General features: G+C 38.5%; 2 protein-coding genes across 5 annotated transcripts in view; one reads left to right on the top strand and one right to left on the bottom strand.

Moving 5' to 3' along the window:
* Positions 1 to 10,066, top strand: part of riox1 (ribosomal oxygenase 1) — a 23,353-nt gene extending 13,287 nt beyond the window's left edge. For all 3 annotated transcript variants that reach the window (XM_061987050.1, XM_061987051.1, XM_061987052.1), the window contains exons 8-15: positions 1,875 to 1,909; positions 5,563 to 5,741; positions 7,870 to 7,974; positions 8,031 to 8,172; positions 8,251 to 8,371; positions 8,433 to 8,532; positions 9,713 to 9,796; positions 9,874 to 10,066. In XM_061987050.1, coding sequence (XP_061843034.1) covers positions 1,875 to 1,909; positions 5,563 to 5,741; positions 7,870 to 7,974; positions 8,031 to 8,172; positions 8,251 to 8,371; positions 8,433 to 8,532; positions 9,713 to 9,796; positions 9,874 to 9,933 — 826 coding nt within the window. In that variant the 3' untranslated portion in view covers positions 9,934 to 10,066. The remainder of the gene's footprint in view (positions 1 to 1,874; positions 1,910 to 5,562; positions 5,742 to 7,869; positions 7,975 to 8,030; positions 8,173 to 8,250; positions 8,372 to 8,432; positions 8,533 to 9,712; positions 9,797 to 9,873) is intronic.
* A 152-nt stretch (positions 10,067 to 10,218) lies between these two features.
* LOC133623721 (NADH dehydrogenase [ubiquinone] 1 beta subcomplex subunit 1) lies at positions 10,219 to 16,784 on the bottom strand. 2 transcript variants are annotated; one of them, XM_061987054.1, is made up of 3 exons: positions 16,658 to 16,784; positions 11,839 to 11,982; positions 10,219 to 10,376 (listed from the first exon to the last, which is right to left on the bottom strand). In XM_061987054.1, the coding sequence occupies exons 2-3, from the start codon at positions 11,976 to 11,978 to the stop codon at positions 10,340 to 10,342; spliced, it is 177 nt and encodes a 58-aa protein (XP_061843038.1). In that variant the 5' UTR covers positions 11,979 to 11,982; positions 16,658 to 16,784; the 3' UTR covers positions 10,219 to 10,339. The 2 variants fall into 2 exon arrangements, with proteins under 2 accessions (XP_061843038.1, XP_061843037.2); XM_061987053.2 differs by having other exon boundaries at positions 16,663 to 16,754.
* Between the last annotated feature and the right edge of the window lie 47 nt (positions 16,785 to 16,831).

Here is a 16,831-nt window from a genome sequence, read left to right as displayed (position 1 = left end):
CCGATACGATACCGATATTGTAGCCTTGAGTATTGGCCGATACCAATATCAATACGATACGATATAGGCACGAATCATACATATATTTATTCCTTATTTTGTTGTGTGGAATGTTAGAAAAGGCTTGATAAAGTGATGTTACTGTTACTGATGTTGTAGTGTAAAAACAGAAAACAATAGTCAGCAAGAGTAGGTATAGGAAAAACTGACCCATTTATTATTAACCAATTGGTTACATAAATTTTAACCTTAAACATAAGAGTATTACCTCAACAAATCCAATAAAAACAAAATGTTATATTTAAAGTGCAAAATAACCACTAATACCAACATAATTATACAATTGAATAGAATAAATTAAAAATAAATTAGAAGACCCTGAAAAATAACCTAAATAAATCCAAGCGAGGTTTGAGGTGCACCATTAAGCCTTTAAACCCGACATTACTCACCACCGACAGGGGCTGGTTATCAAGCACAATAAACTGGGCTATCTTTTCTGTTATGGCCATTGCCTTTTTGCTGTCCCGTGGTAGTTTGTCACGTCTTGCAAAGCTTTCGGCCAGCGTGGGTTGCTGAAGCGAGCCAGAGTTGCTTCGCCTTGCTGCTCTCGCGAAAATCCTCATGTTCTTTTTTGTGGTGTTTTTTCAAATGTGCGATGAGGTTCTGTCCCTCCACGGGACACTTGCGCCTGACAAATGTTGCATTTAGCGGCAACGTCTTTGTCCGAGTTTAGGTTAAAATACTTCCACACAGCCGACATCACTACACTTTGCTGCAAGCACATGCGTTGTCGTTGTTGTGATCACGTGGGCTGTGCATGCTGGATCAGAGACGCTCTTCTTCCGCGGCCGGCACCAACGTTAATTAAGGGGCATTGCCGCCACCTACTGTGTTGGAGTGTGATCAAACCAGAGTCACCTATTATAGACGTGCTGCAGCGGTAAATGGACAGCTTATATCGGAGCGCTTATATCGGAGTTTTTAGATTCAGTCCGATAAAATCCGAAAATTGGCTAATATCGGACTGATTTCCGATATCAATATCGGATCGGGACATCCCTAGTGTTTTTATTCGTTTTTAAGATTTTTCTCATTACGTTATGCCTCTTTGCTTCATTTTTGCCTTTTTATTTTTCCAATGTGCCATAAAAAGAGGCGCATTCAGCAAACTTTGCCTACCTGGTGAAAGAAGTAAATCAGTGATTGTTCAAAGTGTTGCCAAACGACAGAAGAGTGTCTCTAAGCTGTATTTTCTTCGCACTCATGGAAGTGATAGAGGTTGGATTGCACACTTCTAGAGCTTTTCTGCACGGTGTGGTAATGCACACTCCCTGTGCTTCTGGTGGCGGATCTCCACTCTCACTCGCACCATGAAGACTTTCCTAATTGCTTTTATTTGATGACAAGATACACCTCTTTCACTTTGAATATGTACCTCTACTTGTTAAGTATGGCAACAAAGTGGATTATTTCAGTTATTCTCTGGCAAAGCAGGCGCGTATGAGGTGTGTTGTGAAGCGGAGTTAGGTCACACATACACTTCTGCTACACTCACACACTTCCGTTATCATTTGTTTATGAATAAGGGCCAACAGGAAGTGCCAAATCCGCATTTTTACCAGACTTCCACAAATATGTAAATAAATGCAAGCACTTTTTAAAGATACCGGGTGTTTTTCTTGGGCACTAACCTGCTGAGAATTGACGTGGGTCATCAAGGAAAAGTCCTGTACAGTATTCTGTACTGACGATAATGAAAAAAGCAGGTATCGATGTATTTTTTGCATGATTTGGTATCAAAATAGTAATACTTTTGACAACTGTGGTTTCTCCTTTTAGGCACATTATAATATTTCCTATTTTTCATTCAGGTCAGAAGACGAGGTCCTTCCTGTCCTTTCAAGCCGTGAGTGCAACACACACAAATGTTGGCATTGTTCCTGTATTGGAAACTTTCTAATCAACTAGTCAAACAAAATGGTCTTTCTTAGGTTTATTTGAAACGCTCGAGCGTCTCAAAAGGCACAGGTCTCATTCATAGCCAGGTATGTAAGGAGTGCGCAATAGGAAGAGAGATGCGATATTCTTCATACTACGAAAGCACCATCCGGTGTGAATGAATGATGGGTTCTCACTTTAAGTGAAGCGCTTTGAGTGTCTAGAAAAGCGCTATATAAATCTAATCCATTATTATTATTATTATTATTATTATTATTATTAAACACTGAACACAAGGTGGGAGGAAGGGAGTAGGCTCAGTTTTGAGGGGGGGGGGGAGCATATATGAGTTGAGGGGGGGAGAAAACGACGCAACTCAGAGGAGACAATGAGTGCACTGTTAACTGGAAGAAGCCGACACTTTCAAATGAGGAGGGAGAAGAGATACTTTCACAGTGAGTCATGCGGACAAGGTCATTCTCTTGTCACTATGTGCGTTTCACAGAAATGTTGCAGTTTGTAATGGCATAGTGCAAGTATACAAATGTTTTCCATCACATTGCATTTTCAAACAGTGATTGTATTTAACTAGGACCCAAGGTCCACCCTGATTTTTTTGTTCTAAGGTCGTCTGAAATGATGAGAGGTAACTAGAATTGAGGTTTAACAATTTATTGTACAAAAAAGGAGTACGTTCAAACAAACCTAGAAATATTTAAAATGGTCGCCTGGTTGTGTCCTCCTTGGTTGCCCTGCCTTGGCGGAGATCGAAACTGAACGTAAACTTTATGTGTGTGCTGAGTACTTCAAGGGGAACATTATCACAATTTCAGAAGGGTTAAAACCATTAAAAATCAGTTCCCAGTGGCTTATTTTATTTTTCGAAGTTTTTTTCAAAATTTTACCCATCACGCAATATCCCTAAAAAAAGCTTCAAAGTGCCTGATTTTAACCATCGTTATATACACCCGTCCATTTTCCTGTGACGTCACATAGTGATGCCAACACAAACAAACATGGCGGAAAGAACAGCAAGCTATAGCGACATTAGCTCGGATTCAGACTCGAATTTCAGCGGCTTAAGCGATTCAACAGATTACGCATGTATTGAAACGGATGGTTGTAGTGTGGAGGCAGGTAGCGAAAACGAAATTGAAGAAGAAACTGAAGCTATTGAGCTATATCGGTTTGAACCGTATGCAAGCGAAACCGACGAAAACAACACGACAGCCAGCGACACGGGAGAAAGCGAGGACGAATTCGGCGATCGCCTTCTAACCAACGATTGGTATGTGTTTGTTTGGCATTAAAGGAAACTAACAACTATGAACTAGGTTTACAGCATATGAAATACATTTGGCAACAACATGCACTTTGAGAGTGCAGACAGCCCAATTTTCATCAATTAATATATTCTGTAGACATACCCTCATCTGCTATCTTTTCCTGAAAGCTGATCTGTCCAGTGTTGGAGTTGATGTCAGCAGGCCAGGGAAGCTAGGGTCGATATTCTTCTCTTGATCATCTTCGGTGGCATAAGGGACGGTGTGAGCCAAGACATCCAGGGGGTTTAGCTCGCTCGTCTGCGGGAACAAACTGCCGCCATTGCTTGCCGTGCTACCGAGGTCTTTTGTCCCTGAATTGCTCACACACTCCGGCAGATTCAATGGGGGTCTGGCGGCAGATTTCTTTTTCTTTATCGTTGGAAATGCATCTGCTTTGAGTGTCGCAGGATATCCACACATTCTTGCCGTCTCTGTCGTAGCATAGCTTTCGTCGGTAAAGTGTGCGGAACAAACGTCCAATTTCTTGCCACTTTCGCATCTTTGGGCCACTGGTGCAACTTGAATCCGTCCCTGTTCGTGTTGTTACACCCTCCGACAACACACCGACGAGGCATGATGTCTCCAAGGTACGGAAAACAGTCGAAAAAACGGAAAATAACAGAGCTGATTTGACTCGGTGTTTGAGAAAATGGCGGATTGCTTCCCGATGTGACGTCACGTTGTGACGTCATCGCTCCGAGAGCGAATAATAGAAAGGCGTTTAATTCGCCAAAATTCACCCATTTAGAGTTCGGAAATCGGTTAAAAAAATATACCGTATTTTCCGCACTATAAGGCGCACCTAAAAACCACAAACTTTCTCAAAAGCTGACAGTGCGCCTTATAACCCGGTGCGCTTTATATATGGATAAATATTAAGATTCATTTTCATAAAGTTTAGGTCTCGCAACTACGGTAAACAGCCGCCATCTTTTTTCCCCGTAGAAGAAGCGCGCGGTGCATGCTGGGATATGTGACGTTTCATTTCCATTTGTGTGTTTATGTAAAGACCCCAAAATGGCTCCTATTAAGTGTGTTGTCTGTCTAATTATAAATAATGCAGACGAGGCGTGTTAACTGAGTTCTCAACGTTTTCTCACAGCGTGCTCATAACCACATTCGAACTCCCAGCATACAACAACGCTTCTCAGGGCTACCGCGCATGCTCGTAACTATCGTTGCATGCTGGGTAGTGTAGTTGTTATATTTGCTAGCTCATAACAGCACATTGAGAGACACGCTTACGCGCTTAATTCAATACTCGCCGTCATTCCGGGTGGATTGACAAAAGACCTCCAGCCGCTAGATATTGGTGTCAACAGGGCATTCGAAGCTAGACTGCTAACTGCGTGGGAACTTCTCAGGGCTACCGCGCATGCTCGTAACTATCGTTGCATGCTGGGTAGTGTAGTTGTTATATTTGCTAGCTCATAACAGCACATTGAGAGACACGCTTACGCGCTTAATTCAATACTCGCCGTCATTCCGGGTGGATTGACAAAAGACCTCCAGCCGCTAGATATTGGTGTCAACAGGGCATTCGAAGCTAGACTGCTAACTGCGTGGGAACAATGGAAGACAGAAGGCGAACACACCTTCACTAAGACGAGGAGGCAGCGCCAGACGACGCCAACATCTGCCAGTGGATCGTAAATTTGCCCAACTTTTCACTTCGGACACCGAAGACGAAGGATTTACGAATGAAGAATAACTTCAGAAAGTGAGCGCTATGTTTATTTTGTGTGTTGTGACATTAACGTTCGAGCAACATTATGTTGCTATTGCTCTGCACTATTTTGAATTTTACTATGTTTGTGATTGCACATTTGCGTACATTTTGGGAGTGAACAGAGTTGTTAGAACGCTGGTTTTTAATATATTATTAAAGTTTGACTGACCTATCTGACTGTTTTTTTGACATTCCCTTTAGCGCAGCGTAGGCGCGGCTTATAGTCCGGGGCGGCTTATTGGTGGACAAAGTTATGAAATATGTAATTCATTGAAGGTGCGGCTAATAATCCGGTGCGCCTTATAGTGCGGAAAATACGGTATGGTCTTTTTTCTGCAACATCAAGGTATATATTGACGCTTACATAGGTCTGGTGATAATGTTCCCCTTTCAAGACACCATTAATAATAATATACAGTGTGTGTGAGAGAGTGCATATATAAAAAAACACAGGGTGCATTCATTGTGTTTCTCTTCTTCGAGCAGAACCAAGGTCAATACTAGTAATTTCTAAGGCGTTCCCGTAACAATTTCTAACACCTTGTTTTTTTCGCATTGACTGTCTAGCAAATTTTGACCAGGCGGAGATCGGGAAGCCCATTCTCGAAGTGGTCCTGGAGGCAGGAGATCTGCTCTACTTTCCTCGCGGATTCATCCACCAGGGCGACTGCCTGCCGGACACACACTCCCTGCACCTCACCGTCTCTTCCTACCAGAGGAACAGCTGGGGAGATTTACTGCAGAAGGTAAAGTACTGTAGGTCGTACAACCCGGTAGAAAGACCTGCATAGCAACACAAAATATTCGTCACTTAATTCACATTGTGACACGTATAACCTTAAAGGTGAATTATTAAAGTAACGCCATGTTTATTTGTGCCGTCACTTTGTAATACTGCAACACTTGAACTTTAAAAACTTTTTGGGATTATTTGTTTTTTTTTAAATGTTTTTTTTCGTTAAGGGTGGCGGATTCACATTTGAGCTAATACGGGACCAATTCCCGTTACTTAAGAATTGATCCCAGTAGTAAACGGTAAAATTTTCGGTACGTTTGTGTGTTCAAATGTTAATTTGTTTAATACAAAAAATCAAATTTAAAAAATTTTACCACTAAGCTGATAATGACTACTTTGCTGTTTTCTTACAAGTTTGAGTCTCATTTATATTCACTTTTCTGTGTTTGGGTACCGTTCACATTTGAACCGATACAGTACTAACTCGCAGTACGTGTGAATCGAATGCCGGTACTCAATGGTACCAATTTTCTGTGTGTGTTAATAAATATGACCGTATTTTTGGACTATAGCGCGCACCGGTATATAAGCCGCACCCACTACATTTTAGGAACAGTAACTATTTTTCCATATATAAGTCGCAGGTATATACGTTGTGACATGAGTTATTTACACTGAAATATTTTTTTAATGTTTATTTACATACCTTAATTGTTTCCAAACAGTGTCTATAACATGGCAGTAAAACGGCTGGTTAAACAAAACAGAAGTCATCGTCATGGACCCACTAGCTGCGGAAGCTAGCTCTCCAATCAGCTAAACAGACTCAATAACTCCACGGTGACGTTTTGGTGAATTTGCTGAGGAAATTGTGAAACTGAAACAATACAAAAAGAACGCCGTTGTAATAATATTTACACAGACACTCGTAGACGTGTTAGCATATTAGATATTAGCGTTAGACACTAGCTTGATTACATTACGATAGCACATACAAATATGCATGAAAACACTCCTACAGAAATCACACATGGGACGGTTTAGTAAGTATACATTGTTTCAGTTATATTGTAAAACTTACAAATGTGGCTTCTAGAAGACGGAATGGCAATTATACTTCCGGTTGAAAGCTCAGCCTATACAGAAGGGCACTGACTGCGGTACCTACAGTGAGCGAACTCGTCCAAAAGATGGCGCAGTAGCACAAACAATAACACACCTTTTCAGTGAATTGGCTTCTTCTTTTTTTTTTTACAATTTACCTTATGGCCGTCAGCAAAGAAAAATACTTATTTTAGCCGCACGGTTTAAAAGGAAGCAGGGGTTAAAGCGTATGAAAAAAGTATCGGCTCATAGTCCGGAATTTACGGTAATTTTTTTTTAATGAAGGGTTATCTTTTATTGCAGCATTTAAAAAAGAGTTGATTATGTTAACTGCTGTCTAGTTGTATGTTTTTTTTAATTTTTTTTTATTCATGATCTCATTTGCGAGTATGACAGTTGCAAGTCCAAGTTAGATGGCAGTAGTGTAAAGTTTATGGTGTTTTTTTGTTGGCCCCTAAAAAGTGTTAATACTGTAAGTATTGTACTTATTACGCCCTGGCTGTTTGATTGTACCGCGCATCTTAGTCGTAGTTTTCATAAATACATTTGGAGGTGTTGAAATTGCCGCTAATCAGTAGCATGCCAATAGCAAAGCCAATGTATATTAGCATCAAGCTAGCGTATTTTTGGTCTTACTTCACTTATGTTGGAGCGTTGTTTGAGTCCATTTCTTTGTTGGCAATGAAAATGGTGCCATTACCTAAAGGTAGTTTGGCTGAGTCCGCTCTCAGTGCTGATGGAGTGATTGGCAAAGTGCATAGAACCGCTACTGATTCCTCTATGGCAAATCTGCGTTGTTTTTGTATTATTTTGAGTTATTCTGATTATTTCAATTTGCTTTTCAGAAAATAAATAAAAAATTCACATTTTTATTCTCATTTACACTGAAACGTCCTGTTTTTTGTTAGGCATCTTTCACTCAAGTGTAATAGGAATGTGTGCTTTAGTTTTTTTTAATTGCACTATTTTACCTGACAGAGTGCTCTTGCGCCTGGCGCAGGCAATAATTCAACCAAAGGGCGTTGTCTTTGCAGCTGGTCCCGGCCGCACTCGAAGTGGCCATGGAAGAGGACGTGGAGTTCCGACAAGGCTTGCCCTTGGACTACCTCTCCTACATGGGCGTGCAGAATTCCGACAAGGTGCGTTCCTCCTGAGCTCCGCTTCCCACGCGCCCACTAACAACGCTCTCGATTAGAACGATCCGCGGAGGAAGGACTTCTTCTCCAAGGTCGCCGTCCTGATCGGCAAGCTGAAAAATTTTGCGCCGGTCGACGCAGCCGTGGACCTCAAAGCCCGAGACTTCCTGCAGGACTGCCTTCCTCCAAAGCTCACTTCAGGTGCCTGCTGACGACACCTCGAGTCTCACCCGGGTAATGAACTGTCTTCATCACGTCTTATCCTTCCCCCCCCGACAGAGGAGCTGGCCTGCAGTGTGCACGGGGCCCCTGCTAGGTGGGAGAAGGGGCGGGTCACGGACACAGGAGCGCATTTCACAAGCCAGACTCGGGTTCGCCTTCTTCGTGAAGGGTGTGCCAGGTAATTTGACCAGGTGTCAGCAAAATAGTGATCTTTAGTTCATACGTGTCTGTTGCTTCAGGTTGTGCAGTGACGGAGATGCCGTCCATCTCTACTACACCACCCACAACTCCAGAGTTTATCACAAAGAAGAGCTGAAAAGCTTTGAAATAAAACCCGAGGTAAGATGTTGGATATTTCAAGTGGGTTTTGGTTAGAGATCTAGGCCGATACCGATTATTGGTCATTGAGTAGGCCGATAACTGATATTTGGAGCCGATATTCATTTGCACTAACTAAAGGAACAGCTAGACAAGGTTTTCAGTTGTTTTTGTTTTTAAGCATTTAATGGTTTGAGTTTATTTCAAACAAGCATACAATTACAACACGATACATCACACGATGGATCAGGGCTGTTTGACTGGGGGGCCGCATTGGCCTTACAAAATTTGGCCGGGGGCCGAAAGTCGACTGCATGCAAAGTAACTATATATAAGGTAAATGGAAGGTTAAAGAAGGAATATAGAAGGTAAAATAAGTAAATAAAAGGTAAAATAATCCAAATAGAAGGTAAAAGTAGTAAATAAAAGATTGTAAATACAAGGTACATTAAAGGTAGAAGAAAAATAAGGAAGGTAAATTAAAGGTAAAAGAAGGAATAGAGAAGGTAAATTAAAAGGTAAAAGAAGGTATAAAGAAAGTAAATTAAAAGTAAAAGAAGAAACAAAGAAGTTCAATAAAGGTAAAAGAAGGAATTAAAAAATATCTAAATTAAAGGTAAACTAAGGAATAAAGAAGGTAAATTTAAAGATAAAAGAAGGAATTTGGAAGTTAAATTAAAGGTAAAAGAAGGAATAAAGAAGTTAAATTAAAGGTAAAAGAAGGAATAAAGAAGGTAAATTAAAGGTAGAAGAAGGAACAAAGTAGGTGAATTAAAGGAAACTTGTTTTCTTTTAAGTAATCAACATTTATCAGAGCTGTTCGTGTGCTATTTTATGGAGGAATGTAGTTAGTCATAGAACTGGCACCCAACGTTATTAAAAAGTATGGATTTTGAATAGATTCTGAATCTAATCGTTACCACTGAGAATCGAATCGTGTGATGCCCAAAGATTCACAGCCCTACAAAATATTGACTTATTTAGGCAAATTTAGCAGGTATTACATTCCAAATACTGGTGTTGTGTGTGTATATTTTATCTGCTGACGTAGTTCTGTTGATAAAAAAAATAAAAGTAGTTCTGTTATAAAAAAAAAGAAGGCTGATACAGATATAGGTCAAAATGCCAATTATCTCCTCCGCTGACCGGTTGATCTGTAGTTTTGTTGATTCGGGTATTCTGAAAGCATTTCTCTTTTCAGCACACAGATGCCGTCGAGTTCTTGATCCATTCGTATCCCAAATTTGTGACTGTAGGAAGTGTTCCATGTACTTCGCAGGATAAGGTGGGTTGTTTTTTTATTTTTTTTGCAACTTTACAAATGGGAGGATTTGTTGACATTGTGCTTCTTTCCATCACCAGATTTGTTTGGCAGAACTGCTTTTCGAGAAGGGGATTATTCAGACTGCAAAGAGTCCGTAGTTGGTGTCAACATGACAGAAAAAAACTCTAATCTAGTGTAAAACTAGAAATTCATGGTTGAATGTATACAAAATGTAATTTAAAATACATTGCCAATGGACAAAACCACAATAAAGAGTAGGTGCGCCATCTAGCGGAGAAGTTGGTACTTTACAGTTTCACCACCACTTTAAATTGGCAACCTTTTTATTTATATTTTGGTCTAAGTACACAATAATAACTGACCTTTTAAAATAATGTAACCTTTTTGTGCACAAACATATTTGTAATAAAAACAAACACAGGTTTGATGGTGAACTGCATTTAGTTGATACAACTCAAAAGAAAGATGTGAGAATTGTTAAACGTTCTAATTTGAGAGGGACATTCGCACTCCAGACGTAAAATGCACGTGGGGTTGGTGGGTCTACTTCCAGGTCACCTCTTCGCCAGGCTTCAGCTCTCTGTTGAAAACACAGAAATATCCAACAGTACAGTAAGTAACACCATGTCATGTTTAGGGCTGCAACCAACGGCTTTGATTTGTACTCTGTTGCTTCCATTCATCGTTTAATGTGACTGATAAAAATATAGAAAATCTGGAACTGCTAAAAAAAAAAAGGTATAACAAGTTAAATGGTAAATAAACGTAATAGAAGTAATTTAAAAGGTAAGTAAACATACTAGAAGTTAATTAAAAAGGTAGTAAATAAAAGGTCAATTAACCAAAATAGAAGGTAATAGGTTAAAGAAAGACTACAGAAGGTAAAAGTATTAAATAAAAGGTAAACGATGGAATAAAGAAGCTCAAAGAAAGTAAAGGCAGTAAATAAAAGGTAAATGATGGTAATTAAAAGGGTAAAGTCGAAAATAAAAGAAGAAATATAAAAGGTAAGATAAAACAAGGTAAAAGACGGTCACAGAATGTAAATAGAAGGTAAAAGTAGGATTATAGAAGATAAAAGTTAACAAAGGAATATAAAAGATGAAAGATAAAACAATGTAAAAGAGAGCCAAAGAAGGTAAGAAAAAAAGTCATATTGAAGGTACATTGAAGAAAAAGGTAGCCAATAACAATGTAAATAGAAGGTAAAAAAATTAATGTAGAAGGTAAAATTTAAATAAAAGTACTAAATAGAAGGTTAAAAAGGTAAAAGAAGCAAATAGAAGGTAAAGACAAGGTAAATGAAGGAATATAGATTATAAAAGATTAAACAAGGTAACGACTGTCAAATAAGGTAAATAGAAGGAAAATATCAGCTTAAAGAAAGTAAATACAAGGTAAAATACAGTAAATAGAAGTCAAAATAGTAAATAAAAGATAAAATAAGGAATATAGAAGGTGAAAAATGAAAATGTAAAAGACGGGCAAAGGCAAACAGAAGGTACAAGAAGGTAAAGGTAAATATAAGGTAAACAAATGAATATATGTTAAAATAAGAAATAAGTAAAAGTAGTAAATGGAAGGTAAAAATATAAAATTAAAAGGTAAATAAAAAAGGTGCGATGAGGTGGCGACTTGTCCAGGGTGTACCCCGCCTTCCGCCCGATTGTAGCTGAGATGCGACCCCAAAGGGAATAAGCGGTAGAAAATGGATGGATGGATAAAAAAGGTCCACGAAGGAACATAGGGGGAAAAGAAGATAAAACAGTAAATAGAATTTAAATAAATAGTAAGTTAAAAGGTAAAGCATAAATAATATAGAAAGTAAAACAAGGTAAGGGATGGTCAAAGAAGGTCAATAAAAGAAGGTAATGAAGGTTATGGCAAGTCCTAAAATATGTACTTAAACTCTTGTCCCTAAAATGCACTTTGAACACACTATAAAGTGTGTTTTATCCGAATAATTGAGCAAACTCATTGATAGATTTATTGAATACTAAAATAATCAATAGCCGTAGCCCTAATTATGTTATGATTCATACCTGCTGTACAAAGCACTTTTGTTCCTGAAAGCGGTCAGCTTCTGGTCCTGTAGTTTGTCACAGTACCAACCGACCACAAAGCTCATGGGCACGATTAACTGCATCCAGTGGTCCCGGGCAAACGCTGCTAAGTTCACCATGATGCTGCAAGGATGCATGGAGAGATGAAGTATTCAGTTTTTCATAACCCGATTGAGAAACAAGTTTTATGAATGGAAATTGAAAAACGACTGCTTCATTTGAATGTTATTTTTAAAAACAAAAAAAGGACATTTTAAAAACAGCGTTTTTTTTCTTTCTTGGTTTCGAAAAGCAACAAAATCATCTTACAGCGGTTTAATTTTTATTTTATATTTCATGTAACTAACATTCGAATCCCTGGTAAACAGAAATGATAAAACAGACAAAAACTGATTATTTTTTTCATATTCTGGCACCGGAAGTATTTATTTTCAAAGTAAAAGCAGAAATACTACAAATACTAAAATGTGTTTGGAGCCCTACACAATAAGGAATTTAATTACGACGAGGACTGACATCTCCAAAAATGTCTACGCACATATCATACGAAAGTGGAGGCAAAACTGATTTAATCACGCACCATAGTCTTTTTAAGGCAAGTCTGCGGTCCTGTCTTCAAATTGCTACTTCCGGTTTAGATTATGAAAAAACATTTGTTTTGGTCTGTTTTTACGTTTGTGTTGTGCCATGTCTAATATTTCTATGTAGGGCTACTAAGACACCTTCAGAGTCTCGGTTATGCAATGAATGCAACGAAATTTCGTTCTTATCTGCATACTTGCCAACCCTCTCGATTTTCCCGGGACACTCCCGAATTTCAATGCCCCTCCCGAAAATCTCCCGGGACAACCATTCTCCCGAATTTCTCCCGATTTCCACCCGGACAACAATATTGGGGGCGTGCCTTAAAGGCACTGCCTGTAGCGTCCTCTCTCACCTGAAAAGGAGACTATTATATACCGGTATGTCTCCGTTATCCATCCTATAACCCATAAAGTAGGCAGGCACGGAGCTATTTCTCAGCGTGTGTTTATTCCAGCCGTCACGTTAATACACTGACACACAACATCCGGATTCCCATCATGCATTGCTTCAAAACTACGGCAAGTAGTAATGTCCAAAAACATAACGTGAACGAAGAAGAGACATGGCGACGACGAGTAAGAAGAAGAAGTACGCTTGCAAGTTCCAAAATGATTGGAAAAAATAACTTCAGTTCATCCAGGACAGCTGGAAGGGGAAGGGGTATGCTGCCTGCACATTTTGTAGATCACACTTCTCCATTGAACACGGTGGCCGAACAGATATACCGTATTTTACGGAGTATAAGTCGCACCTGCCGAAAATGCATAATAAAGAAGGGAAAAAACATGTATAAGTCGCACTGGAGCCCGGCCAAACTATGAAAAAAAACTGCGACTTATAGTCCGAAAAATACGGTACTCATTCTATATATATATATATATATATATATATATATATATATATATATATATATATTAGGGGTGTAACGGTATGTATATTTGTATTGAACCATTTTGGTACGGGGGTTCCGGTTCGGTTCGGAGGTGTACCGAACGAGTTTCCACACGGACATATTAAGTAGCGTACCGCACGTTGTTTAAACAATGCACAGCCTCGGTGTGCAACACACGGCATGCTAGCAGCTAACGGGCTACGATAGACTGACCATACGTCCTCTTTTCACCGGACATGTCCTCTTTTGCGGAGCTGTCAGGGCGGAGTTTCTTAAATGCCTCAAATGTCCGGCATTTTGAGTTAGGCTTGCGTGTATTTTCAATGTACGTTCAGGGTTAAGAAGGGGTTAAAAACAAAACAAATTGTGCGCGCAGCAGCATTCGTGAGGGAGGGGCAGAGACAGAGAGAGCGAGAGAGTTATGATGAACGCGCATGCGTCGCCAGGCTCTGCTTTTTATCCATAGATTTATCAGATTTAATTTTTTATTATCTATAGCAGGGGTGTTAAAAGTGTGCCCCAGAGGCCATTTGCGGCCCACAGCTAATGATTTAAAGGCCCATAGCACATTCTAAAAATACTATTAAAATAAACAAAAACATAACAAAAGTGAAATAAAAAAGCTTAAAGGTTAAACGTAATTTAGAAAAAGTTGCAATGTTGACTAATAAAACAAAGCTGTTTTTTTTTCTCTTTCAAACTGTCATTGGTCAAAACATAATATTGAATCAAAATCAATGTTATTATGAATTATTGACATATCCAAGGTTCCGATTACTTCACATCAAATATTCCACTAAGAAAAATATTTTTGATGGAAGATTTTGCAAATTTGGTAAATAAATAACCCCAAAATGTATATTTTGTTGTTTTCTTACTGTACCAAAAATGAACCGAACTGTGACCTCTAAACCGAGGTACGTACCGAACCGAAATGTTTGTGTACTGTTACACCCCTAATATATATATATATATATATATATATATATATATATATATATATATATATATATAATGTGACTTAGACTTCCTTTTTATTGTCATTCAAATTTGAACTTTACAACACAGATAAGAACGAAATTTCGTTACATAAGCTCATGGTAGTGCAGGATAAAAAAGCAATAAGGTGCATATATAAATAAATAAATAAATAATATATAAATATATATATATAATAAATAAATATATATAAATAAATAAATAGATTACTGTACAGATAAATATATTGCACTTTTTCCACATGCGTCCACGTTTATGGATGTATGTTATATTGTCTTTTTTTATTCCAGCGAGTTAATCCATTTTGGGGGGAGTTGAGGGGATAATTTAATTATGACGCCTTCAAGAGTCTTACGGCTTGAGGGAAGAAGCTGTTACAGAACCTGGAGGTTCTGTTTCGGAGGCTGCGGAACCTCTTTATATATATATATATATATATATATATATATATATATATATATATATATATATATATATATATATATATATATATATATATATATATATATATATATACTGTATATTACCAAATAAACGCCCTTGTGCAAATAACCGCCCATGTCCTAATAGCCGCCCAGGGTCTGACCCCATTTTGTGAAATAAACGCCTCTTCCTAATAAACGCCTATGTCCAAATAGCCGCCCATGGGCTGTTATTTGCATAATTTAGATTAAAATCATATTGACTTCATTAAACCCAATTTATAAGCTAAAAGGAAAAGCAAAGGTGCAATAATTCTGGTCATTGCGGTAACAGCAGACGTTACGTGGGGATTCTGGGTAATCAACATATTGCAATAGGTGACCGCATATAGCGTAACACACACTCAACGACAACAACAAACCCACGAGGAAAAGTTTCAACATGGCAAGCAACAGCAGCAGTGAGTTGAATGAACAGGATACTGGTACACCACAACTGATGGACGGGAATACTTTAAGGGGGAAGAACAGAAAGTTTGACTTAAAGTTCAAGCTAGCGGTTGTGAAGTATGCGGAGCAGAATTCTGGTTTGGCAGCGGCCAGGCAGTTTAACGTTGACCCAAAACGTGTACGAGAATGGAAACAAAAAAAGGGAGAACTACAATCTCAGTCGGCAATCGATGGAAAACGGGCTCGCTTATCTGGTGGAGGTAGGAAGAAAGTGAGCGACGAGCTTGATGCTAATTTGTGTCAGTGGATACATCACGTTCGTGGACTGAACCACCGTGTGTCCCGCAAAATGATCCGCATTAAGGCAAAGGACAGTGACAGTATTATTGTTCTGTTTTGATGGTGGGTTTTATACTTGAGTACTTGGTACCATCATTTTATTTTCCCCGGTAGGCTGCTTTATTTAAAAAGTTTATTTATTTTTAGTATTTGTATTCTATTTGACAATTGTTGCACTACTGTCATGTTGAGGCCTTGTTGATCTCTTGTCTTTTGATAGTCTTGTTTTTTTGTTTGTATGTTTACATTAGCTTTTACATTTAAAGTTTTTAGTACGAAAAAAAATACTGGACACTAACCATTGTAACCAAATAATGGCCTGGTGCAGGCTGGTGCAAAAATAAATAAAAGCCTTGTGCAAATAACCGCTCATGTCCTAATAGCCGCCCGGGGTCTGACCCCATTTTGTGAAATAAACGCCCGGGCTACTATTTGGTAATATACGGTGTATATATATATATATATATATATATATATATATGTAAGAAATACTTGAAAATATATACGCCCCCCACCTCCCGAATTCGGGGGTCTCAAGGTTTGCAAGTATGCTTATCCGTACTGTAAAGTTCAAATTTGAATGACAATAAAAAGGAAGTCTAAGTCTTACCGCAGTAGTTTATCCCCGCTTTTATTTTGAAAACAAAAATAAAAGCAAAGCATCCGCTTTGGTCTATTTTCCCGTTTCTGTTTACTGGGGATTTTAACGTTTGCCATTAAATAGACAATTAAAATCAAACCGTTTTTGAGATGTAATTACTGCTATTATTGCTCTCAACACAATAAAGAAAAACATATTTATTTTATTATTGTATCTTAAAGTGACAAACATTTGTATTTGAATTTCCTTTCACAAAAATAAAGTTAAATGACCAAAACACCCACTGCCTCATTAACTACCCTTAATTCTACTTACCATTTAAATGTGATTATTTTATAACCCTGCCTGGCAACACTGCACTAGCTAATCGCCTCGCTAGCTGGCTTATATTAGCAATACGAGCAACATTTGCCCAACATCCTTTCGGAGTATAACTAAAATAAATGTACAGTTATCAAAGCGTAAATGTTTCAATAGGTTAATAATCACGTTTAACATGTAACGTCTTACCTTACGTTTGCAACAAGCTGTGGCCTTCTGCAACACACTCAGCACACAGAGGACATTGGACTCTACCGTCCACGCTAAAAAGATGGGGGTGTTGAACAACACACATTCATCAAATTAGCCTATTTAATGTGTTTTTGAAAAACTCAAAATTATCAATATATTCATATATATGTA

The sequence above is a fragment of the Nerophis lumbriciformis genome, linkage group LG26, assembly GCF_033978685.3.
Source record: "Nerophis lumbriciformis linkage group LG26, RoL_Nlum_v2.1, whole genome shotgun sequence".
NCBI classification, from domain to species: Eukaryota; Metazoa; Chordata; class Actinopteri; order Syngnathiformes; family Syngnathidae; genus Nerophis; species Nerophis lumbriciformis.
Note: the sequence above shows the minus strand (reverse complement) of the source record. Positions and strands in the feature narration are given on the sequence as shown.

What these genes read in the sequence shown, in the direction of transcription:
- LOC133623721 (XM_061987054.1), bottom strand. Translation starts at nt 11,978, where the DNA reads ATGGTGAACTTAGCAGCGTTTGCCCGGGACCACTGGATGCAGTTAATC. An exon ending in AAAAGTGCTTTGTACAGCAG is followed by an intron (nt 10,377 to 11,838) that starts GTATGAATCATA and finishes TGTTTTCAACAG; the next exon opens with AGAGCTGAAGCCTGGCGAAG.